Source organism: Ahaetulla prasina, chromosome 8, assembly GCF_028640845.1.
Source record: "Ahaetulla prasina isolate Xishuangbanna chromosome 8, ASM2864084v1, whole genome shotgun sequence".
Taxonomy (NCBI): domain Eukaryota; kingdom Metazoa; phylum Chordata; class Lepidosauria; order Squamata; family Colubridae; genus Ahaetulla; species Ahaetulla prasina.
The window spans coordinates 25,902,294-25,928,167 of record NC_080546.1 but is presented as its reverse complement, the minus strand read 5'-3'; the positions used below and the strand labels follow the sequence as shown (position 1 = coordinate 25,928,167).

General features: G+C 40.4%; 1 protein-coding gene across 1 annotated transcript; it reads left to right on the top strand.

Annotated features, from left to right (window-relative positions):
* The first annotated feature begins 820 nt into the window (after positions 1-820).
* Positions 821-24,033, top strand: BDH2 (3-hydroxybutyrate dehydrogenase 2). The gene is given in 10 exon segments (XM_058193219.1): positions 821-869; positions 3,120-3,242; positions 5,351-5,475; positions 6,544-6,579; positions 10,908-11,034; positions 11,637-11,697; positions 13,036-13,149; positions 13,585-13,643; positions 15,366-15,458; positions 23,822-24,033. Coding segments are annotated over 9 exon segments (741 nt in total). The 5' UTR covers positions 821-869; positions 3,120-3,170; the 3' UTR covers positions 23,876-24,033.
* Positions 24,034-25,874: the final 1,841 nt, after the last annotated feature.

The following is a 25,874-nucleotide window of genomic DNA, read 5'->3' as shown; positions in this document are numbered from 1 at the left end:
TGGGAGTTGATGTCCATATATCTTCAAGTTGCCAGACTGAGAAACATTGTATTAAGAAATGTGTAAAGGGAATCTAACAAACTAGGAAGGTTGCTATTGTGAAAATCAAGAGGAATAGCACTCTTGGTGATGCAAAAAAAAAGGAGGGGGAAACATTGTTTACATATAAGGAAATAGGTATATTATACAAGTGTCTTTGTTACAGTGACATGGCAACATGTAAGTACCATGATACACACGGCATTTCCTAATTTTGTCAACTGCCAAGAATTCCTAGCTGGATTCTTGCTGCCTGGCAACTCTTGGGATAGTAGTCTAACACAGCGGTCACCAACCAGTGGTCCGTGGACCACTGGTGGTCCATGAGAAAATTTTGGTGGTCCGCAGAAAAATTATTTGCATTTTTTATATTGTACTAAATACTATTTATCTTTTTAAAAAATTCATATTAGTGGTCCACAGGAATTAAAATTAGGAATTTAGTGGTCCCTGAGGTCCGAAAGATTGGTGACCCCTGGTCTAACATCCTGTAGCCTGAGTACAACAGTTTGAAAAAGGCTGGATGGAGAAAATGGGAATAACATTTTTAAACTGGCATCTGAGAGTTCATTTCTATATGAGGGGTGAAGTTCATACTCGGCTATCCACATCTTTCCTATTTTCATTAAGCAACAGCTTTCCTCAAACAATTAACGGTTAACTTCGATGCAACCAAATAAGTTTGAAGTCAGCACCTCGCTAGATGGCAGTGTAAACTCTTGCCGTGCGGGAACGCTAAAATAATCTGCCACCAGCTGCACTACAAATCCCATCATGCTTTAGAAAATCGAAGCCCGCCTCCTGGTAAAACTCCTTGCTGGATTCCTGCGGTGAGTTTCTTCTTTGCAGTCATGATGTATTTTTTAGCGTTAAGAAACTATGAAAAGCATGCGAGAGTAATTTTGGCTGCCCGGTTTTGGGTTGTTGGTTTTTTTTTGTATTTCCTGAGACAAAAAGAAGTTTGAAAGAATTTTTAATTGCATTAGGCTTTGCCGTGAAAGATATTGGAAGCCAAGGCAAACCGCTCCACCCATACTTCCTTATGCCCAAACTACGCGTTTTCTCCGAAGAGCTGATGGAAACCTTATTTCCAGTCTTGTGAGAAAGATCCCAAAAGATTAAGTTCCATAATGAACTGTGTCATGTGATCAAAGACTAGCAGATATTTTAAGTCCCATGTGATCTTTCAAATGCAAGCAATTTAGAGCTGTATTTGCTCAACGCATTGTCCCACTATGTTAAGGGTTTGGTTAACAGTTTGTTAACTAAACTCTGCTCCACTCAATCCAATTTACGGGGTCTGCTAATTCATAAGTTAAAGGAGCAAGGTTGACTAACCAGAATTAACATGAAACTTTAGCTCTAGTTTTGTTCAGCTTGCTTAAGCCCGGTCCCATCAGTTTTCCATTCCTATAATAATTCTTTTAAGGATTTATGACAATGGAAGTGTGGAATACATCAGATTTATTTTTTTATTTTTTTATTTGACAATCATCTATAAGATAACAGGTAAAAGTATAAACATAATTTGAATGCATGAAAAGAGTAAGTAAAAAGGAATATTAGGACAGGGACAATGTTGCCACATTAGCTTGCATTTCTTGGCTGGTCCTGGGATATGTGAACTGGAGCATTTGAGACAGTTAATATATTTTTTTAGTTTATAAGCATTCATTCATTAAAGTTTTTCAATGCCTTTAATTAATGATATTGTGAATCAGCCAGGATTCACAAAATAACACATATCTGAAGCAAAAGCAAAATTGAGAGATGAATGACTTAAGCAAAGGCGCAAGTCCAGCCCTTCCCTTCCCAGGATAGGAAATGGGTTTGTTCTTTTAAAACCAGAGACAGAATTTAAGAGAAGTCGATGTTTCTTCCTTATGAAAAATAATTCCATTAACAGTTTATCTTGTAGTGCCTCATTCTTTGACCTAATAAATCCTCATCCTTTCTTATCTGAATAATAAAACTCCTTTGACTTTTTGATCAATAACTGCCACAAATATTTGAAAAGTTGCTTTCAGTATGGAAGGCTAGCATACAGTAATGCTGCAAGCCACAGTTATGTATAATGTACATCAGTGGTTCTCTTCCTGTGGTCCGTGAACTCCTGGGGGCCGTGATGTCACAGGGGGTCTGCGAAGATTTGAAGAAATGTTATGATTTAAACAGGGACGCAGTGTTTCAATGGCTAAGATGCTGAGCTTGTCGATTGAAAGGTCAGCAGTTCAGTGGTTCGAATCCCTAGTGCCACGTAACGGGATGAGCTCCCGTTATTTGTCCCAGCTTCTGCCAACCTAGCAGTTCGAAAGCAAAATGCAAGGAGAAAAATAGGGACCACCTCTGGTGGGAAGGTAACAGCGTTTCATGCGCCTTTGGTATTTAGTCATGCTGGCCACATGACCACGGAAACATCTTCAGACAGCGCTGGCTCTTTGGGTTTGAAACGGAGATGAGCACCGCCCCCTAGAGCCAAGAACAACTAGGACATATGTTCAAGGAAAACCTTTACCTTTACTATATTATTCGTGTTCAGTTTTGTTTCTGAGGGAACGCAATGGAAAAGTTTGTATTTCTTTTTGTTCACTTTTCAAGGACTCAGGTCAAGTGCAAACCCTTCAGAGCACGTTTTCAAACTTAGCAACTTTAAAATGTGAGGATTTCAACTCCTAGAATTCTCCAGCCAGCACGTTATTATTTCTTAGAAATCCCTCTTTAAACTTCCTTGCCAAGTATAAAATTCAAAATCAGTGAGCATAAAAGGGCTTTTGGGAGATAACTACAAATTAAAGAGTGGAGTGATCTGTTTCATATGAAAAAGAATTGGGTTATGCAATTAGATACTTAAGTAATCCATTCTCAGACTCAAAACATTCAAATAACCTGCAGATAAATGAAGATCTGGATTGTTAATGAGGAAGTTGTCTTACTATATTAGAGTATCTTACTTTATTAGAGCATCCCTCTAATAAATCTGTTTGTAAATTAAGTTCTAAAATCAGCTTTATAATCATAACAAGTACAAAAGAAGCATGGAGATCTATTGGGCAATATAATGACCATATGTTACCTTGCAGCTATAATCAACACCAATCCATAAGGGCCTGCAATTGATCGGAGGTTCTAAAATGGGGCGGCTTGAGGGGAAGGTAATAGTACTTTCTGCTGCAGCCCAAGGAATTGGCCAAGCGGTGGCTAAAGTAAGTGCAGAATTATTTATTGAATATCATCATGGGGCTGTGCAATTAATTTTATAAATTTCAGATACAAAAATACCTTTTAAGTGCGAAAGCTAAAGACTATGTGCTGGAAGAAGTGGTGAAAATAAAAACATGAAGAGAAAGGATTTAATATTATCAGAATAATAGTCATGCTGCCTATGTTTCATCACTATCAGATGCCAACTTTTCATGACTGGCTGACTTTGAAAAAGCTAAACAGTATCAGGCATGGTTACTTCTTGGATGGGAGACTCCTAGGAAATCCTTGGGCAGATTTTCTTGGCCAAGGAAATCCTTGGCTGGAATCCAAGTTCAAAAATTAGTCTCAGAAGAAAGCAATAAGAATCTTTAAAATAAACAGTATTATGTAAGGAACAATATATAAGATATATTTAGCTGAGATTTGCAATAAAATCCATTAGCTAGCTAGCCAGCTACAGCTTCTTCCAGAAAACTTCATTCCATTCCTATTCCCAAGTTTCACTTTTTTATCCCTCCACTAGATACATAGGGACACAGTGGCTCAGTGACTAAGATGCTGAGCTTGTCAATCGAAAGGTTGGCAGTTCAGTGGTTCAAATCTCTAGTGCTACGTAATGGGGTGAGGTCCCATTATTTGTCCCAGCTTCTGCCAACCTAGCAGTTTGAAAGCACATAAAAAATGCAAGTAGAAAAATAGGGACTACCTATGGTGGGAAGATAACAGCGCTCCCTGCACCTTTGGCGTTTATTCATGCCAGCCACATGACCACGGAGACATCTTCGGGTAGCGCTGGCTCTTCGGCTTTGAAACGGAGATGAGCACCGCCCCCTAGAGTTGGGAAGGGGAACCTTTACCTTTAGATAGTGATTGCATAATCATTAGGAAGAGAAATTGTAAGATTTTTTTTCTTTTGCATTTTTCTAATTTTTGCAAACTGTCAGTATCCTGCAAATATTCAATTTCTGTGACTCAAGCAATTCTGGATGGCAAGAAATCTTCAATTAAAAACAATTCCCATCATAACTACAGAGATTAAAATACACAGGAGCCAAGGAAGATGTCACACTCAACTGTTGTTAGCACAGCCAGGAGATAGAACCCTTCTCACATCTGGGGCCTCAGGCCTGGACACACACAAATATTAACAGATTAACAGAGTTGGAAGGGACCTTGTACTTTATCTACTCCAACCCCTACACAAGCAGGAGACCTTACACCATTTCTGACAAATGGCAGTCCAGTCTCTTCTTGAAAGCTTCCAATGATGAAGCTCCCACAATTTGTGAAGGATTGTTCTCCCTGTCAGAAAATTTCTCCTCATTTCCAGGTTGAATCTCTCCTTGTTCAATTTCCATCCATTATGCTAATACTTCCCACTTCCTGGGTTAAATATGTCATTTCAAACCTGATTTTAGTATATCTATATGCTAAATATTTTTTTTTCAGCCAATATATTTTGGTTTCTCTTCTGAATATAAAAGTTAAAGTCTTTTCATTTGATGTGAACATTTTCATTTTTCACATCAAGTAGATTGTTAGTTTACAGCAGGGGTCTCCAACCTCGGCCCCTTTAAGACATGTGGCCTTCAACTCCCAAAGTTCCTCAGCCAGCTTTTCTGGCTGATGGACTCTGGGAGTTGAAGTCCACAAGTCTTAAAGGGACCGAGTTTGGAGACCCCTGATTTACAGGATGGCTTGCAGAAGACATTACGGTATTTTTTTCAGCAAATATTTTTTTCAGCAGTTTCAGAACTTTTCACTGTCTGTGAAGATGCTCCGGTATTTCAGAACATATATCAGAAATAGCAGTTTCAGAGTTGCCAGAATAACTCTGGAAAAAATTTAGTTCCTAACCAGTTTTGTAGGCACAATTCTATAGAATTGCCTTAATCTTTGATGGTAATACTTTTATTATGTTATTGTTATTGTGGTTGGTTGTTAGCCATTTTTCCAGTGGAACCAAGAGTAATGCACAGAAGAACATGATAACAATTTAAAATAAACATAACTACTATTAAAAACACAAGGAAAATAATGTGCTGCTTTTACCTGTTTGGCTATAGTTTGTAAAAATGAACACATATGCATATTTTCGATTTTAAAGGCTTTTGCAAAAGAAGGAGCTCGAGTTATTGCTACAGATATCAATGAGTCCAAACTTCGAGAACTGGAAAGTTATCCAGGTATTCCTTGAATTATTTAACTCCAGAGTTTAGCAAAGTGTATTATGTGATCCCATCTCCAGACCACCACCTACGGAAGGCAAGTAGAGAAACAAGTCTGTTATGTTTTATCCCTATGGCTTATCTATATAGTAAGTACTAGTTGCTCTTTCTCATATTGTATGGGGTAGTGAATTCAAGGTAAAACCTCAGGATTCAGGGTAGCTCTGGGCAACGAGCAAAGCATTAAGCAGAGAAAACAAGGGCGCTGCCATGGCCTTCACATTTGCTATCTTGTCTTTCTTAAAGCTCTAATATAAGCAGCAAAGTTGTGGCCTAGAAGGCCTACACCGAAGGCTGCCATGCAGATAAGAACCTCTGGCAGCTTCTGTTCTTGGGCCACCCGGCTATTTTGAGAGGATAAATGAGCAAATCACAAAGCAGCTGTCAAAAGTTCTGAGGGTGTTCTGCCCTCTCCACCTGGCACGTTCCAGATGTGTCGATGTGACATCCTAGTTCAGGGGTCTCCAAGCTTGCAACTTTAAGTCTGGTGGACTTCAATTCCCAGAATTCTGGGAGTTGAAGTCCACCAGGCTTAAAGTTGCCAAGGTTGGTGACCCCTGTCCTAGTTGCCTCAGCAGAATTTATGCTGACTGAGAATTCTAGGAGTTGGAAGGCCAAATATTTGGATAGTGGATGGACTTTAGATTGAAGAAGGTCGTCATAAACGACTCTCCCAAAGTCCTAGTTCTCGGTAATTGTCAGATGTCATTTGCTTAGACTTGTCAGGTCAAGTTCAGGTTTTCTTCATTCCATGAGATCATTTTAATTTAAGTTTCCAATCTTGTGTTTATTTAGCAGTGCTGCCAAAGCTTGCTTTTAGCTATGTAGGTCAACTGTATCTCTATCATGAATCTTTCTTCATTTGCCTCTGATTTCTCCAGACATTCCTTTCCTAGATCCTCAAGAAAGTTCCAGAGTACTTAACCTGAATGGACTCAGAGCTGACTTCAACTGACTTTAATATCCTATTCTTCATCAGTGCTATTGTTAAAAAGCTGTTATTCAGGCAGTTGAGTGTGGTCCAATTATTTTTGAATTTGAATTTCAGTTCCACATTTTCCAAATAAGTCAGAAAATTATTCAGTGATTCAGTGGAAGATATAAACGTGTCTATGATTCTGGGTTATAACTGCTGTAACATAAAATGTTACTCAGCAAACAGAAATAACTTGTAAATGAAACATTAATAATGTAATATAATATAATAGGACCTACCTAGTGGCACTGAGGGAAGCGAGGCGTTGCTACGCCTCCTCCCTCATTGCGTCGGCAGATAACCGCCCAGCCGCCCTGTTTCGGGTGACTCGTTTCCTCCTTCACCAGGGGGAGCGGGATGACCCGTTACAGGGACGTGCTGAGGAGTTTAACGGTTATCTATACGATAAAATCGTTCAGCTTCGGGACGGTCTGGACCAAAATTGCGGCGATTCAGATGGGGCGTCTGAGGGTGGTCTTGGTGACATTGTTTGGGATGAGTTTGACCCTGTGGCTCCCGAGGACATGGACAGGTTGTTGGGTAGGTTGAATGCCACCACGTGTTTATTGGACCCGTGCCTCTCCTGGTTGGTGCTGGCCACTCAGGAGGTGACACGAGGCTGGCTCAGGCGATTCTGGCGCTTCTTTGTTGGAGGAGTCTTTCCGGCCGCCTTGAAAGAGGCGGTGGTGAGGCCCTCCTCAAGAAGCCTTCCTGGACCCGGCTGTTTTAGGTAATTATCGTCCGGTCTCCAACCTTCGCTTGGCGAAGGTTGTAGAAATATGGTGGCATATCAGTTTCCCTACACCTGGATGAAACTGTCTATCTAGACCCGTTCCAGTCCGGTTTCCGGCCGGTTACAGCACTGAGCGGCTTTGGTCGCGTTGGTGGATGATCTCTGGAGGGCCAGGGATGAGGGTTGTTCCTCTGCCCTGGTCCTATTAGACCTCTCAGCGGCTTTTGATACCATCGACCATGGTATCCTGCTGCGCCGGTTGGAGGGATTGGGAGTGGGAGGCACCGTTTATCGGTGGTTCTCCTCCTATCTCTCCGATCGGTCGCAGACGGTGTTGACAGGGGGGCAGAGGTCGGCCCCGAGGCGCCTCACTTGTGGGGTGCCGCAGGGGTCGATTCTCTCGCCCCTTCTGTTCAACATCTATATGAAGCCGCTGGGTGGGATCATCAGTGGCTTCGGTGTGAGGTACCAGCTGTACGCTGATGACACCCAGCTGTACTTTTCCACCCCGGGCCACCCCAACGAAGCTATCGAAGTGCTGTCCCGGTGTTTGGAAGCCGTACAGGTCTGGATGGGGAGAAACAGGCTCAAGCTCAATCCCTCCAAGACAGAGTGGCTGTGGATGCCGGCATCCCGGTACAGTCAGCTGAGTCCACGGCTGACTGTTGGGGGCGAGTCATTGGCCCCGATGGAGAGGGTGCGCAACTTGGGCGTGCTCCTGGATGAACGGCTGTCTTTTGAAGATCATTTGACGGCCGTCTCCAGGAGAGCTTTTTACCAGGTTCGCCTGGTGCGCCAGTTGCGCCCCTTTCTAGACCGGGATGCCTTGTGCACGGTCACTCACGCCCTCGTGACGTCTCGTCTGGATTACTGCAATGCTCTCTACATGGGGCTCCCCTTGAGGGGCATCCGGAGGCTTCAGTTAGTTCAGAATGCGGCTGCGCGGGTGATAGAGGGAGCCCCTCGTGGCTCCCGTGTGACACCTATCCTGCGCAGACTGCACTGGCTACCTGTGGCCTTCCGGGTGCGCTTCAAGGTTTTGGTAACCATCTTTAAAGCGCTCCATGGCATAGGGCCGGGCTACTTATGGGACCGCCTACTGCTACCGAATACCTCTCACCGACCCGTGCGCTCTCACAGAGAGGGACTCCTCAGGGTGCCATCAGCTAGGCAATGCCGTCTGGCGACACCCAGGGGAAGGGCCTTCTCTGTGGGGGCTCCCACCCTCTGGAACGAACTCCCCCCAGGACTTCGTCAACTTCCGGACCTCCGAACCTTCCGTCGCGAGCTTAAAACACATTTATTCATCTGCGCAGGACTGCATTAGATTTTAAATTTATACTGGTTTTTAATGGGTTTTATTATTTATATTGCTTTTTAATAATTCGGCCATGTAGAATAAGTTTTTTAACTGTTATTTTAGTTTGTATTTATATGTACTTTTTTACTTGCCTGTGAACCGCCCTGAGTCCCTAGGGAGATAGGGCGGTATATAAATGTGATAAAATAAATAAATAAATAAATAAATTTGTTACTGCAAGCAGAACAACTTTAACATTTATGATGTTTTTTGTATGCTTTCTAAGAAGCTGATACAGATAGTTGACTTTCGACATGGTTGGGAGCAAAATTTTCATTGCTAAACCAGACAATTGTTGAATCATGCCCAATCTTACCATCTTTTTGCCATGGTTGTTAAGTGAGTCATGTGGTCGTTAAGTGAATCCAATTTGTGCCACTGGCTTTGCTTGTTTGAAGTCAGCTGGGCAGGTCACAAATGGCAATACGTAACCCTGGGATGCTGCAATTCTCATAAACATATTCCAGTTACCAAGTGCCTGAATTTTGATCACACGATCGTGGAGATGCTGAGGTGGTGATGTGCAAGGACCAATCATAAGTAACTTTTTTTCAGTGTTGTTGTAACTTCGAGTGGTTGTTAAATGAATGGTTATAAGTGGAGAACTATCTGTATCACATGTAGGCAATCTCATAAAGAGATAGATTCATGTAAAAGAAAACTTTCCAGGGATAAATGAATGTTGAGGACTATGTCAGGCTAAAGCTTGTGGGGTTGCTATTTCTTCATAATTCAAAGAAGAACCAGCATCAGTAGCATTTGGGTTCTCTGTGCAAAGCTACTCCCTGTGATTAGAAAGTATGGAGAGTTCTGCTCTACATCCATCCATCCATCCATCCATCCATCCACCCATTCATTAACTATTCATTCATTCATTCCAACATCGTGCAGGGTGCTGATGTCAAAAGACATCTTTTTTTTCTTCTTGCTTCAGGAGTTTGCCTAAACATGTGACTACCAAATAGGAATAGGTCTGCAAAGGCTGGTCCCAATTTTTATGTCTCCAGAACATACCTGCCTCCAAGAATTCTCTTTCATTAAATAAAGCCAACATCTTGGTTGCTAGATGGTAGAGGGCAAGAGTAACATCTCCCCCTCTGTCGCCCTTTTTTGGGGGAGAGAAAGAGAAATGGGTCATGTTTTGCATTTCTGAATCATTCTTAGGAATCTTCCTGGTTCTGCAGAAGAAAATCGAGTGGGGGCCATCTTGTTTTTTTTCTCTCAGGCAGCAAGATATTTTGAATTGGTTCTGTCTGTCCACTTCTTCTTTGACTTTGCCTTGCTAAGATAACATGGGTCAAAACATTTTCTTGTTTGAATGGAAATTGAATTTGTGAAATGGCTTTTGTTTTTGGAAGTACTTTTGCGCATGTGCATATCTTAGACTCTTTGATCAAGATGGCATGGAAGTCTAATGAAACATTTCATTTTTTGGGAGGAAAATAGGGAGGGGGGATTTCTGCCTACCAGGTATTCATCTGGCTAGTCCCAGGACATCAGTTCGCTTGCTGGTTTTGAGGTTGGGGCTGGTTGGGATTGTGCTTCGAAAGCACAGCTGATTATTTTTATTTATTTTTTTTTATTTTATTTGCATTTATATCCCGCCCTTCTCCGAAGACTCAGGGCGGCTTACACTATGTCAGGCAATAGTCTTCATCCATTTGTATACTATATACAAAGTCAACTTATTGTCCCCCAACAATCTGGATCCTCATTTTACCTACCTTATAAAGGATGGAAGGCTGAGTCAACCTTGGGCCTGGTGGGACTTGAACCTGCAATATTGCAGGCAGTTGCTGTTAATAACAGGCTGCATTAGCCTGTTGAGCCACCAGAGATTATTGGAGGGAGCAACAATTAGAAAAGCAGGCAAAGCACTTCACTCGGGTTGGGGCTGAAAAACAGCTTCAAAAGCACAGCTGATCCTTGGAGGGAGCTCCAATGACCAAAGCAATCAAAGCACGGAAGGATAAGAGAAGGCAGCAGCTGTTCTGGGTAGCCATTTTGGGCACCGCGCGGAGTTACATTCGGAGTATAAGCTGCACCCAAATTTTCAGCCTCTCTTAGGAGGGAAAAAGTGTGTCTTATACTCTCAAAAATATGGTATATGTATATTAGAGACTATGACACCTCTGCAGTTCCAATTTTTTGCCGGTGGGTTTGCCAATATGTACAAATTCACTTCTCAGAAAATGTAAATGTGATTGTCCATTTTGTGGATCCCATATGTTGTGCAAACTCATCATCTTGGTAGTTCGGAAACAACAGGCATGGTTTCAGCATACTAGGACTTGCCCTGAATCTTTAATTTGTGGTTTTATCTGTTACCTTGACAATTTATGTGCTTCAGAAAGTAAAATAAAACAGTTGTTTCTTCTGCTGCAGTTTTGTTCACCATGGTACTATTTTGGACTGTGAGGAAGAAGACTGGGCCTACACAATGGAAGTCAATGTTCGTAGCATGTATCTCATGATCAAAACATTCCTGCCTAAGGTAAGATTGAGACTTCTGATGTCTGTAGAGCAACTGGGTAAGATGAAAAGAAATTTGGAAGTTGAAAAATTCTCAAGGCACCTAATATGTGTTATCTTTTATAGAGGTAGGCAACCTTGGTACTTTGGAAGGATATCTGGAATCCTTATAATAATCCTGTAAGGCAGAAGCAGCTGATACCTTTCATATTTTCAGTCCAAACATTTCATAATGTGTTGCAATTGGCCATGGTGGCTGAAGCTAGTAGAAGCAGAGATCAAAAAGTGTGTGATTGTTGGCACAAAAGCTTATGAGATTAAGCCAAAAACATATACTGTAGTTTAGTCATTCTGAACCTGGAATCTCATATGTTTTAAACTACAGAACTGATGAATCTCAACCAAAATGCTGGCTGAGAATTATCTAATTTAAAATTGCAGAGTATACCAAACTGGGAAAAGCTTGCATTTGTGTCAAATATTTGTTATGCCGTCTATGATCCTTGTACATGAAAACAACGCATTCTTCAGATTACATAGTACTTTTAAATCTCTACTTGTAAAACATTTATAAAATAAGATAATTATGAAATCACAGCTTTTAACATTTCAATTTTTAAACAGATGCTTGAACAGAAATCCGGTAACATTATCAACATGTCTTCTGTGGCATCCAGTATCAAAGGTTAGTAGCTGATAACAACTGGTTCAATCTAGCATGAAAGGGAATAAATATACCATATTTTTCACATTATAAGACGCACTTCCCCCCAAAAAAAGTGGGTAGAAATGTTTGTGTGTCTTATACAGTGAATATTGTGGCAGGGGGGTGGGGATTGGTTCCCGCTGCTGGGGAACGCTGGAGCCGTCACTGCGGAGCAGATGATTAGAGGTTGGATCGGCCTCCCAGAATATCACCGATCAGCTGTTCTAGGTGGCAGTGATTGCTGATGCCGATTTCCGCTGCACCCCCATTCACTGCCGAACAGTGCTGCCAATCACCAGCGCCTCCATTTGGCAGCGGCAATTGGCAGCGCAATTGGTACCAAATGGCGACAATCAGGGCGGCGATCGGCAGATGCAGCGATTGGCGGTGGCAATCAGAAGCGGTGATCAGCGGTGAATAGCAGCAATCAGCAGCAATGAACAGTGACGGCGGCAATAGGTGGTGGCAATAGGCGGCAGCGATCGGCAATAGGGATCACGGAGGCAGTAAGTGGTGGCGGTGGCGATTAGTGGCGGCAGTGATCAGCAGCGATGGCAAACAGTGATGGTGGCAAGAGGCAGCAGAAATCCCCACCACCTAGAACAGCTGATTGGTGATATTCTGGGAGGCCGTTCCAACCTCCAATCAGCTGCTCAGCAGTGAAGGCTCCACTGTTCCCCGCTGGCGGCGGCAGCTCAGCTCAGTTGACCAGTGGTGAGTGCAACAGAGTGGAACCCTGATGAGCCACGTGCTGAGGCTGCAGTAACATGCTGAAGCTGACCAGGCTGTTTGCTGTTTGCTGCAAGGACGTTAGCCAGATGAATACTGGGTGGATGCTAGGAGGCAGTGGCAGATTTTTTTTCTTGTTTTCCTTCTCTAAAGCTAATGTGCGTCTTAAGGTCCGGAGCGTCTTATAGTGTGAAAAATATGGTATATGCTGAAAAAGATGGACAACAAAAACTTAGCTATCATTTGTATGTGTAGTTTTCAACTACAGATTTGATCATTCTCAACTAAAATGCTGGCTGAGAATTATGTAATTTGTTTCCTTCCCGAAAAAGGAGGAAAAGGGAGAAAACAAATAGAAATATGTCCATACAATTAAAATTCAGAAATTTGTATAAAGCAGAGAATTGGTCCATCTACAAAATACTCTTTGTAAAAGATAACCAAACTAACCAAATAGTCTGGAGCAGCTCAACACTATTCAAAAGAGCCATTATGGAGATGGGGGCCAATACTAAATGGAACATAATCTCTCTTTATTATTGAATATGCTTTAGTTAAGTACCTGATTGCTAATCCTTTCTCCCTTAGGTATTCCCAATAGATGTGTCTATAGTACTTCAAAAGCAGCAGTTATTGGCCTCACCAAGTCTGTAGCTACTGACTTCATTGAAAAAGGAATCAGATGCAACTGTGTTTGTCCTGGTATGTAATATTCTACAATCTCTGTTTTGATTATTTTCAAAATAATCAGCAAAAGAATTCAAACTGTAGCTCAAAGTTGAAGATCTAGAGGAACTAGAGATCAAATTGCCAACATATGCTGGATCATGGAGAAAGCTAGGGAGTTCCAGAAAAACATCTACTTCTGCTTCATTGACTATGCTAAAGCCTTTGATTGTGTGGATCAGCAAAGCTGGCTGAGGAATTCTGGGAGTTGAAGTCCACAAGTCTTAAAGTTGCTAAGGTTGGAGACCCCTGATCTAAGGGATTATATGCTTACAATATATCAGCTACATCTGATTTATAGTACTAAGTACTTTTTTTTAACCTCATCAAGAGTCTAATTAGAAAATGACCCAACTCTGTTCATGAACTGAATGGTGTCATTTTTAATTATGATTTGCTTATGTTTTATAGGCACTGTTGACACTCCTTCTCTGAGGGAAAGAATCCAAGCAAGACCTGATCCAGAACAGGTATATAATGCATCTTATTATAATATACATGTGCACAACGAAGGAACACATATAGCAGCTAGTTCTACAAGACTTTCCCAAATATTTACAGGAATTTTTGCTGGGAAGCTCCTATGCAAAGACACATTGTTACCATCTACTGGGACATTTGAAAAGGCAAACAAAGTGCAATTAGAAAGGTAAATAGGACAATTAAAATGTTTTCCTTAATTATATGCCTAATTATAAGTCGCCATGAGCCCATATGTATTTGGTAGCATACAAAACATAATAAAGAAATGAAACTTCAGGCAGAAGTCTAGTTTAGACTCTTCCTGGTATTTTCTTCTAGATTGATCTAATAAGCCAAATATATAGGTGGTGGTTGTTGATGAGTTGACAATCAGCCTTTCAGGTGGCCGAAGAGGAGAGGTCAGGAAGACCACAGCAAAGTGCTGCCTTTCATGGTATTAAAAAAAGGTAAAGGGAGTCCCTGCAGATTTTACTCTGCTAGTCATTGCCCACTCTAAACGGTGGTGCTCATCTCGTTTCAAGGCCATTGAGCCTGCACTGTTCAAAGACATTTCCACCATCATGGCCAGCATGACATCACAGAACACTGTTGGGCGCTGTTGGGTGATGTGGTGGCTCAACGGTTAAGATACTGGGCTTATTGGCTGGAAAGCTGGCAGCCCAGGTTCAAGACCTGACTTCCACGCAACGTGGTGAGCTCCTGTCCTTGCCCCAGCTCCTGCCAACCTAGCGGCTCAAAAGCATACAAATGCAAGTAGATAAATAGGTACCACTTTGGTGGGAAGGTAACAGCACTCTTCCTGGTATAAAGGAAAACATAACTGATTTGCTTGAGCTGCCATTCCATAACATTACAGAATTACAGCATGTTTGTAATAGTACTGTCTTCAACCGAGATCAAATTCTTATACTATGATGGCAGTAGAGATGTCTTCTTCTGCTGTAGGACTTTATGGAGTCCTACTAGACTAATTGCATCATTAGAAAAAGGGTGGCTGCTTTCGGTATGCTGACTTTGAGGGATCATGAAAAGCTCAGCAAATCATTACTACAGTTTTCTCAAAGAGCTGTGCTAATGACACATTTTCCCTCCAGTGCCAAAATAAGCTAGATAACTCTTTAAAGTCTCAAAGGATGTATAATTGGCCCTTTTAGTCTTTTTGGATATACAGAACAGGCACTAGAGTCCTGTCCCATTTAAATAAGTTTTTAATTTATGTGGGTTTCATTGGTTATGCTAATTATTTGCTACTGTGCCTGGTGATAACATTGTATACCTGTACTTTCTAGACCTTGCAGTACTTATCTGTGCACTATTGATGTACAGTATTACATGCTTGAGAAGATGTTTCAGAAAGAGAGATGGAAAATGTTTAAAATAAATGTATCTTGAATCTTGAAGGACGCAACTGTTATTTTCGAGGCTATTTCAGTTAGCAAATTATTTCAGAGTTGATTGTTTATTCTTTTAACCAAAGAGCAAATGTATCAAATGTTCCATATTTTACCATAATTAAACTTTGTTAATTTGCATTCTAGATTTTGTAGGTGTCTTACATTTTTTTGAATAATATATTGGAAACAACATAAGATTTTGATCCTCATCAAATTATTTGTAGGGAGTGTTAGAATGCTGATCTGTGACCTCTGATGATGAAAAATCCTAATTCCAGGGCTGAATATTTACTGCCAATGGCATTTCTCCCCCAGGCACTAAAAGATTTTCTCGCCAGGCAGAAGATGGGCAGATTGGCTACCGCTGAGGAAATTGCCCACCTCTTTGTGTATCTGGCTTCTGATGAAGTAAGTTTCTTGGATCAGCCATATGTTGTTTTAAATAGAACCTTCCTGTTGTTTTAAGAGATTGCTGTTAACATGGGGATTTGATAAGAAGAAAGATATAAATATATAGTAGATATTTTTATAGATATTTATAGGTAAGAGCCATGGCGAGCCGTGGTTTGGATGAACCTGTAGCGGTGGCGGGTGGTTCAGAGAACTGGTAGCAGCGGCAGCGTGAGGCTCCACCCAGATGTTGTTACTTCCTGTTTTTTACCCTCTGCGCATGCGCAGAAAGCTTTGTCCATGCGCAAAGGGTTCAAAATTGCATGTGATGCATGTACGCACTTCCAAACCGGTAGGGAAGGTAAGTAGATTTCACCCCTGGTTCTAGCTTCTGGCCATCTCAGATTATATGGCCAGTTGTGAGGGTTGGGGAACCATTATAATGTGAAGCTTGATTTGATTGTTATGTTGATTTTTTTTACCATAACCTATAGAGGTCTGGGAACTGTACTTTTAATTTAGTCATCAAGTACCCCAAGTTTCCCACTGTTAATTGAATACCAAATTTAAAATTCAGAAGATAGTTCATGAAATGAGCAGTTTTAATAGTAATAAAACTTTAATAATAGCACAAAGTCACCAGTTCAGCCAGAGGCCCTAATAACATAATGATTAGCACAGTAATCTTGATCCGCACCAATGTCCTTCTGTATTATTGCATTACAGTCCCATTTAAGAAATGCATTAGGCTGCATGACTAATAATCCCCCCCCCCGCCCAAATCTGAAAACAGTTCCAAATTTCTTTCAGAAGATGAAAGAAGTATGATATGTGTGAGAATTATATTAATAGAAAACTCATGTGCTGTATGGGACATTATGATTATAGTGAATTTCAGCCCTTATTTCCTTGAAATATAAATCAAGCTGTGTGTGGTAAATGTGCCACTGGAAAGATGTCATGCACATATTTATTGCCACAATAAATACCATGCAAAATGGGTTATTAAAGAAAGGGGATGTATTCTTCAGCCAAATCGTAGTTTTAATTCTGGCACCAACTGCACTGTGTATTTCAATTGGGGAAAAATATTTTAATATTGGACAATCTATACTTCATCCGTAAAATTTTGCATAATCAACCAAGGTGGCATTGCAGTATGTCTGGATGTAGGTATAGGATTTCAACACCATTAAAAATAACTTTATAACAGCGATTACATGGTGTTTACGTGGTGCTTACATGTTTACACAGTGGATGCGGTGGCTCAGTGGCTAAGACGCTGCGCTTGTTGATCGAAAGGTCGGCAGTTCAGCGGTTCGAATCCCTAGTGCCGCGTAACAGGGTGAGCTCCCATTACTTGTCCCAGCTTCTGCCAACCTAGCAGTTCAAAAGCACGTAAAAAATGCAAATAGAAAAATAGGGACCACCTTTGGTGGGAAGGTAATAGTGTTCCATGTGCCTTTGGCATTGAGTAATGCCGGTCACATGACCACAGAGGCTCTTCGGCTTTGAAACGGAGATGAGCACCGTCCTCTAGAGTAGGGAATGACTAGACATATATGCGAGGGGAGCCTTTACCTTTACCTTTACCTTACATAATTAAGGTAATTATATAAGGGGATAAGTCAGATTCAATTGGCAAACAAATTTCCTTAAACATGAAACTATTTTTGCAGTGAAACCAAGTAATATTTTCCTTCAAATATTTTTAATGCTTTCCTACCCAGTCCATCACAATGAAACAGGGAAAGTTTTCTTCCTCTGCTCCTATTCCACCTACTGCCATTGACTTCTAGACTGAATAGTAACACAGAAAGAATAAATGATAACTAGCTATGCCATGGTCTGGTAGGTCTCTGCTTGAAGCTTCCTAATGCTTTTCTCTTTGCTTGAAGTTTCAATGCACATCCACAGCAGTATCCTATTTTCCTAATGCAGTGGCTGTGATTTTCTTACAGAGGGGTCTCCTCAGATCCTTGTTTGCAGCTCTATCCCTGTCTACCCCCAACTCTGCCCTATTTGCAGAGAATCATCAACCAATCAGGGCTTGCCCTTTGTGGCCTGTAACTCGGTGCTTGCTTCAAAATCTGGTTGGCGTGGCCTTTATCATACGCTATGTTCTATGTGGCTATCAGTGCTTCAGACTAACTTTGTGCCCTTGAATTCAGAATGCTAAACCGTTTTAAATACGAGGCATTGATCAATTCTACAGTTCTATCTGCTCTAAAACCAGCACGTTCCTCTGGTAGGAGACGTTTTGAGTCCCACCTGTGTAATAGCTGCAGGTGCAGAAGTTTGCCAGAGATTTTACTGCTTGGGTGGTCTCTGTTGATTTTCATAAAAATCACAATAAATATTGCTGGTCCCAGTCATTTGGAATTCTAGTTTAGCTGTCAGTAGACATCAAGGTTGATCCCCACAAGGTTGATTATTGATTGCACAATATTGGAAGAAAGAAGACTTACCTACAATTGGAGAATGGATTAGTAAAGTATCAAATTTAGCAGAAATGGCAAAAATTTCTGCCTACTTGAAAGACTGTACACAAGAAAAATATATATTGGAATGGAGGAAGTGGATTGATTATATTCAAAATAAGTATCAGATTAAAAAATATCAATTAGTTTTTGAGTGAAGTTAGGAATTATTATGTATTAGTTTAAGAAAGAAGGGAATTGATAGTGTGATGGTGTGAAATGGAATATGTTTTATGTTATATTTTAGATTATGTTTGTTAGTTACAATACCCTGTATTCTGTTCTGGGAAGTCTCGGGGAAGGAGGCGGGAAGGGAAGACTATAAATTGATTGGTTGCCATTGTACAGGAATAATGGTAGAATTAAACAAGTTGGAATGGTGTAATGTCGGGACTGCTCGGCAAACACTCCCGAAGGGAAAGGGTAAGGAAAGAGGAGAAAAGAAGGAAAAAAGTAGGTAGGTAGGTGGGTAGGGAGGAAAGAAGGAGGAGAAGAAAGGATAGGAGGAGGAGAAGAAGGAGAAGATAGAGGGTTAGAAAGGATGGTAGTGAGAAGTGGGAAAGAGGAGGGGAAGTAGGAAAGCGAGGAGAAGGTGGTGGGGGAAGTTTAAGAAGGATGAGAAGGGAAGAAAGGATTAAAGGGGGGAGTGGCAGTCGAGCAGCCCTGACTGAGTATAATTTGAGTATAGGACTGATTGTTGGATAAGTGATTGTATTGTACACTGGTCAAATTGTGGGAATTATTATGGAAAAATAAAAAAATTTTGCAAAAAAAAAAAAGATTTATTCAGCCCATCAGTGGAGACGGCTCTAGGTGTTTTACGTTTTCAGATGGTTGATCAGTTTAGATATCTTGAAGCCATAACCAATCGCCACACTGATAATGGCTCAAAGCTGGGGAGTTCCCTGTTGCCTTTTCAAGTGCCCCTCCCATATTGCTGCTGGCATATAGACTCTCTGCCAGTGATGCTTCATTGTTCAGACAAGCCAAAACCAACCTCGGTAAGAAGGTGGAATCAGCAAATTTAATTGCTGCAATGAATCCTTTGATGTTCTCTTTTGTGTGGCTTATGGTCTTTTATTTTGAGTTTTAAAACTGGATGATCCCCCTGATTGGGAGTATGTATGGAGTCTGCCATATCGGCATAAACTCTATTTCTGTACATCTATTTGTGAACATTTGTCCAATTTGACAAAAATTGCCAGAAACAGTTGAAGAGTGAAGAGGTTGATTGTTAAATATATAAACAAATGCAATTAAAACCCCTCAACAGTCCTCAGGATTTTATGCATTTGGGAGAGGTTTGCAAATTCTTATTATCCTTAGTGTCCTCCATGAGGATACAGCATCTATGTAACACACTTGGGCATATTTGTTTTCTAAGTTGTGCTTGTTGGCTACTTTCTGGAATTAGTAGCACAGCAGTTTTTATCACCCTCTTGGTAAATTGTGCCAATACCATACTTCTGCTGGCATAGAATGTGGCCACATAGCGGAAGCCCAAAGAAGGGGAAATGTAACACTTTTTCTCCGTAAACCTGCAGTGTGCCAATTTGCTTCCAATCCAATTCAATGTGTTGGTTATGACCTATATGGCATAGCCAAGCTACCTATAGGACTGTTTTTGTCCCATTACAATCTGCCCATCCTACACTGTCAGAAAGGAAAGGAATGTTGCAGATCCTGTTAGTCAAATGATTCTCATTGATGGGGTTCAGGAAGACAATCTCCTCTGCCATTGTCCTTGCCCTGTGGAACATTTTTCCTCTCCCGGACATAAAACAGGCCCCCACTTTGCTGGCAGTGGTGGGTTTCAAATTTTTTTAATACCAGTTCTGTGGGTGTGGCTTGGTGGGCGTGGCATGGCTTGGTGGGCGTGGCTTGGTGGGCATGACAGGGGAAGGACACTGCAAAATCCCCATTTCCTCCGATCAGCTGGGACTCGGGAGGCAGAGAATGGATGGGGCCAGTCAGAATTTTTACTACCGGTTCTCCGAACTACTCAAAATTTCTGCTACCAATTCTCCAGAACTGGTCAGAACCTGCTGAAACCCACCTCTGCTTGCTTGCCTTGTGAAAACATGGCTCTGTGGTCTTGCATGGGGAGCCCAGAGGAGAACATAACCATGTGGCTGCTTGCCACCTTGAGAGCCCTCCTGTCGCCTTTCAGTTAATTTTTAATACATGTTTTAAATATCTTTGCCTCTTTTGAATTTTTATTTTTTTTATGTATTGTTTTTATATTTTATTGTACATCACCCAGAGCCTTTCTGTGAGGGACATAGGCAGTTTAAAAATTTGATAAATAAATAATAATATAATTATATATATATGTCTTTGGTTATTCGGGTTTTCTCCCGTGTAAAATTGGAAGTGTCTTGGCAACGTTTCGACGAAATCCCATTCGTCATCTTCAGGCTAGGTGTTTACAGCTTCGTGCTTCTAGGAGAAATGTGTAATCGCAGCTGTTTCTTCCTTTTAACTGCTAGTGGGGGTTTGAACTGATTGGTTGGGAGCTTGGCTGTGTTCTGATTGGGTAAAGGTATGTTCTGATTGGTTGGGGGTTTGGCTGTGCTCTGATTGGATGGTGGGGTTGGCTGTGCTCTGATTGGATGGGGGGGTGTTCTGTTTGGGGGGGGCTTGGTTGTGCTCAGGTTGGTCTGAGATGCAGGGTGATTTGAGTTGGTGAGCTGCATTGCTGTTATTTGGCTTTGCATTCGTGGTCGTGCTACATCTTCATGGTGGGTGTCAGTCTGCTGCATGTATGGATTGGAGGGGTTTGAAATGGCTAATGATGCAGCTGCGGTCTGGCTTCTGGTCCGTGGTCGTGCTTCATCATCGGTGTGGTTTTGAGTTTGCTTTCCGCGTGGATGTGTGGTGGTGACATGCTGTGTGGCACTCATGAGTGTGGGTCTTGCGTCATTCTTCATGTTAGGGACTCGTTTGTCGATAAGGGCAGGTTTCCAAATAGCTGGTAGACGGGAGGTATCATCTCGTTTATTCATGCTGTGAATAAACATTTCTCCTAGAAGCACGAAGCTGTAAATACCTAGCCTGAAAATGACGAATGGGATTTCGTCAAAACATCGTCAAGACACTTCCAATTTTACGTGGGAGAAAACCTGAATAACCAAAGACCTACATACAAACACCCGCGAAAACCTCAGAAAACACACACACACACACACACACACATATATGTGTGTGTGCGTGCGTGTGTGTGTGTGTGTGTGTTTTCTGAGGTTTTCACGGGTGTTTTTTACACGGGAGAAAACCCAAACAACCAAAGATATATTTATATATATATATATATAAATAGAGAGAGAGAGAGGGAGGGGGGAAGGAGGGAGGGAGGGAGGGAGAGTTTGGTTGTATGGTTAAGGCATTAGGTTAGAAATCAGGAGACCATGAGTTCTAATCCTGCCTTAGGCACAAAGCCAATGGGTTACCATAAACCAGTCACTCTCTCTCAGCCTAAAGAATCAGGCAATGGCAAATCATTTCTAAATATTTTATCTTAACAAGATAAAAATCTTGTTATTCCATCCTTTTTTTCCATATACAACACAAGGCAGTGAACATACCAATACTTCTTTCTCTTTCCATTTGCTCTATAACAAAAATCTTGAAAGGTGAGTTAGCCCAAAAATCACCCAGCCGGTTTTCATGCCTAAAGCAGACTAGAACTCCCAATTTCCTGGTTTCTAGGCCAACACCTTAACAACTACACCAAGTTTATGTCAGGCACTGAATCAAACTTCAATTTATATTCCAAGCCAGTTTTGGTTTTGTAAGAACTGTATGAATAGGGAAACAGAGATAAAAGAAAATGTTATCGATTATCAACATAATTTATTTCATTTCCTTTTCTATTTCTAAATGGATCCCTAGGAACTTTTTCCCACAGATGACTTTATGATGAAGAACAGAATACTTAGATACAGTGAAAATTAACTTCCTCTTTTATTTAAAATAAGTATTTACAGAAGCAATGTGAAAATCGTTTCAAAATTACAGTGCAAGATGGTCAAAGCTTAATTTCTTTCAGAGATTTCAATCTTCAGTTGTAGATTTTTATTAAATACATAGTTTGATTAAAGATCCAGACAAAGATGAAGAGAAGCGAGTGCAGGGACATTTGCAACGTTTGGACTCAAGTCACTGTAGTTCATTACTAGATTCAAAACCAATTATGCCACATTATCAGTCTGTGTAAGTAAGTAAGTAAGTTTATTACAGCCATAGGCCAGAACAAATTAAAAAAAACACTCAGTAAATATACAATTAAAAATTCAAGAATAAAATATTACATATCAAATAAAAACTATGATAAAAACCAGTTATCTGTTATGTAACTTAAAATTAAAATACTACTGACATCAATCATGTCTAGTACCATTCCTAAGATTAAAATACATGATTTCAACCAATAGGGTCCCTTCCTAATTTACATGCATGTAGAACCATCAGATATGTGAGTAAATGTATTTTTCCCATAACAGTTATATATATCTCTAAAAAGTTGGCATCAGTTGACATCTATAATTCGGTTACCAATTTTTTTCTTGTGGACATTGCAGCAACACAAAATTTTTGCCACTGCACGTGTAGTAGCTGGATTTGAGTCTTGGAGGAGAAAGTCTACCTAAAAGTCGTCTGTCCTCCCTGGCAATCTCGCTAGTAAGGGGAGAATATATATTGACCTACATACTCTGTATAACTCACAATACAATAAGATATGTGAGATATCTTCGACTTCTCCTTTACCACATATACATACCCGTTCTGCTATTGGTATTTTCTTATACCTACCCTGGAGAAGTGCTTAGGGGAGAATATTAAACCTGGCTCTGAAGAAAGCTATTCTTTGTTTTGGGGAGATCAGATCATTCAGCTATCCTGCTGATTCCCACACACCCTGTTTGATTTTGTTCCTACTATGGAGAGACAACCTGTTTAATTCTTGGAACTCCATGTCCCTCATTCTTTCAATTATCACTTGCTTTGCTTTGTCAAAGCCTAGGGACATTAAGAATATCAGCCGTAAGAGCCCAGCTTGTGATCTAAGAAATGAATCTTTAGCCAATAGATGATCATCATCTTCCAGGCTCTTACCTGAATTTGGGGCATACCTGTCTCAATTCTTAAATAGGCATTTGGAGTTCCTTTGGGTGCAGCTAAGATGGCTCGCAGGAATTTGGTTTGTATAGTTTCTAGCAAGTTTCTTTTTACAAGGATTCCTGCCTGTGCCCCATAAAGAATCTGCGCCAATGTTTTGGCCTCAAAAAGTTTTAAGCAGCAGGTACTAATTGACCTCCTCCTGTATAAAAGAAGTGTTTAATAGCATTTGAGGACCTATTGGCTGCTTGCCATGTCTGCTCTAGGTGTGCCTTCCATGTCCCTTGCGAGTGGAAGACCACCCCCAGATATCTAAATGTCCTAACCTGTTCCAATCTGTGTCCTTCAATTTTCCAAGAGTATTGTCTTGGTCTTTTAGCAAAAACTAAAATTTTTGATTTATCAAAATTAAGGACCAACTTATTCTGTCTGCAGAAGCCAAGTGTTACCTTAATTGCTCTCTTCAATCCTATCAGAGTTTGTGATATAATAGCAGCATCGTCGGCATATAGGAAAATCGGGATTTTGCGTTGTGCTATATTAGGAGGGTGTAGATCACGGTTCTGTAAAAAATCGACTAGGGGATTAATATAAAAGTTAAAAAGGGATAGATTATCAGTGTATGGATTAAATCTTATTAGTGTTTCCTTCTATTATATTAGAAATCAAATTCCTTTCTGAAGTATTTTAGCATTTAAAATTTAATTCTATGGTTGCTGTTTATCATTTGAATGCCAAGTTTATTTTTATTTTCTAACTTATTTTTTTTCTCCTAAATTTCAGTCAGCATACATGACTGGCAATGAATGCATCATTGATGGTGGATGGAGCATGTGACCAGCTTCTGCAGATATACCACCTGCCAATTAGTGTCCTCAGTATCCCAGAAGATAAAAAGGACAAGCTACATGCACATGTAACAATCATATCAAATTAATTACCATAATAAAAAATCACTTTGATAAGTATTTGATAGAGACTAATACATCAATTTCTAAGACTGTTTACACAATAGATTTATTGCTCATTTTTTAAGCAGTTGTATCCAACTTCATTTGAGCCAGTTCTTCTATTGTTGGACTGGCAATTTGGTGTAGAGAGCCAGTCTGATCTAATGTTTAAGGCACCAGGCTAGAAACCAAGAAACTAAGTTCTCATTCCACTTTAGGCATGAAAGATTGCTGGGTGACTTTGAGCCGTTTATTCTCTCAGCTCAGCTGACCTAACAGGGCTGTTGTTGTGGAGAAAATAGGAAGAGAAAGGAGTATTAGATATATTAGCCACTTAGAATTTTATCAAGATAATAAAGGAAATAATAAATAGAATAAAATTATATATATACTACTCCATAATGAAAATAAGGTAGTTTCCCTCAGTACAGTTGACTTCTGATGACTTGGTCGTTTCTACACTGTTTTTCAGATAAATTGCCACTGTCATCATCTAGGATTTTTTTTAAAACTTCCAAGTCCAGACTACAGCTATAGTATTCCTTAGGTGGTATTTTGTTTCTAAGACCAGACAAGATCATTCAGATGCTGCCAGCCGCAAGAGTTCTCTGAAATGTGAAAAACATTTATCAACCTTTTCTCTTTGCTTTTTTTCCAAGTCCAAGATTCTTTCAGTTGCCAAACGTTAGTGCTGGAATACTCACCTAGATTTCACTTTTTATTTTTAAATGGCAAGCAACCACAATGCGTTTCTCTCTGCTTACAATAGACAAACAGGTACACAGCTATGTTTTACAATAAATACCAAACACTGAAGGAGATAAACAGTCAGGATATTTCCATTAGGGAAAAAATAACATGGTGATATATTTATAGTGTTTAAATGTAACCACTTTCCTGGAGTATTCGATCATACATATGGATGTATTAATACAAGTTCATTTTTTAAAAATGGGTATATGAGATAAATTTTTACTTGCTTTCCTATACCATCCATGCCTGCCTTCTGCCTTCGATTAGGGGGTTAATATAAAAGTTAAAAAGGGACACCACTATTTCCTGTTAGAGATGTATAAATAGATTTAAAATAAAGATTTGTTTTCTTAGCATAAGTTTTTCAAAGACAAATTATATTAGTATGCTACTCTTTAGCCATGGACTATTCTAACCATAATCATAACAACACAAGAAAAGGAGCCAAGAATTTACTGTGAGTGTACTAAATAAGAACATTTTGAAGATACCAAGGTGAGTTTTAAGAAGACAACAGGCACCTGGAATTTCAACATCAAACAAAACAGAACAAAATACATCCTCTAGCAGAATTGGGAGAAAAGATGATGCACAAACTTTGTTATAGACATGAAGGGCAGGCTTCAGGTAAGACTGACAAAGAGTGTATAGATCTAAGTGCAGTTTAACAAAGGATGCAACAGTTTGCTCTGGGGGTGGATGCCTGATTCGTTTAAGTTAAATGAATACTCTACAATACAAATTCAGGTTTTCAATAAACAATTAGATGATAATTCTAGTATACCCAGGGCATCTGTAAGCAAGGGATGCTTTAACCTGGTGAGGATATTTTGAGATCAGGTGATGTTTCTGTCCTACTGGGGCTTTGCAGTAGCAGCAGGATCGGGATTATAAGAAGTCAGAAGAATATTCTGATTTATTTACAGTTCTCAAGCTTTGCCCAATGCAGCCATGAGAAGTGCTTCATGATTCATAATAAGGTGGTTGTAATGGACCATGCTGGCTGCCTTGGATGTTATGTTCACGGCCTACATGTTCTCTGAAAGCAAGCATACCAACCTGTAGTATGAAAACTTTTTGGAGTTTATACTTTCTCCCTATCCATACCATAAGCTTCACTGGTTTATGCTCCA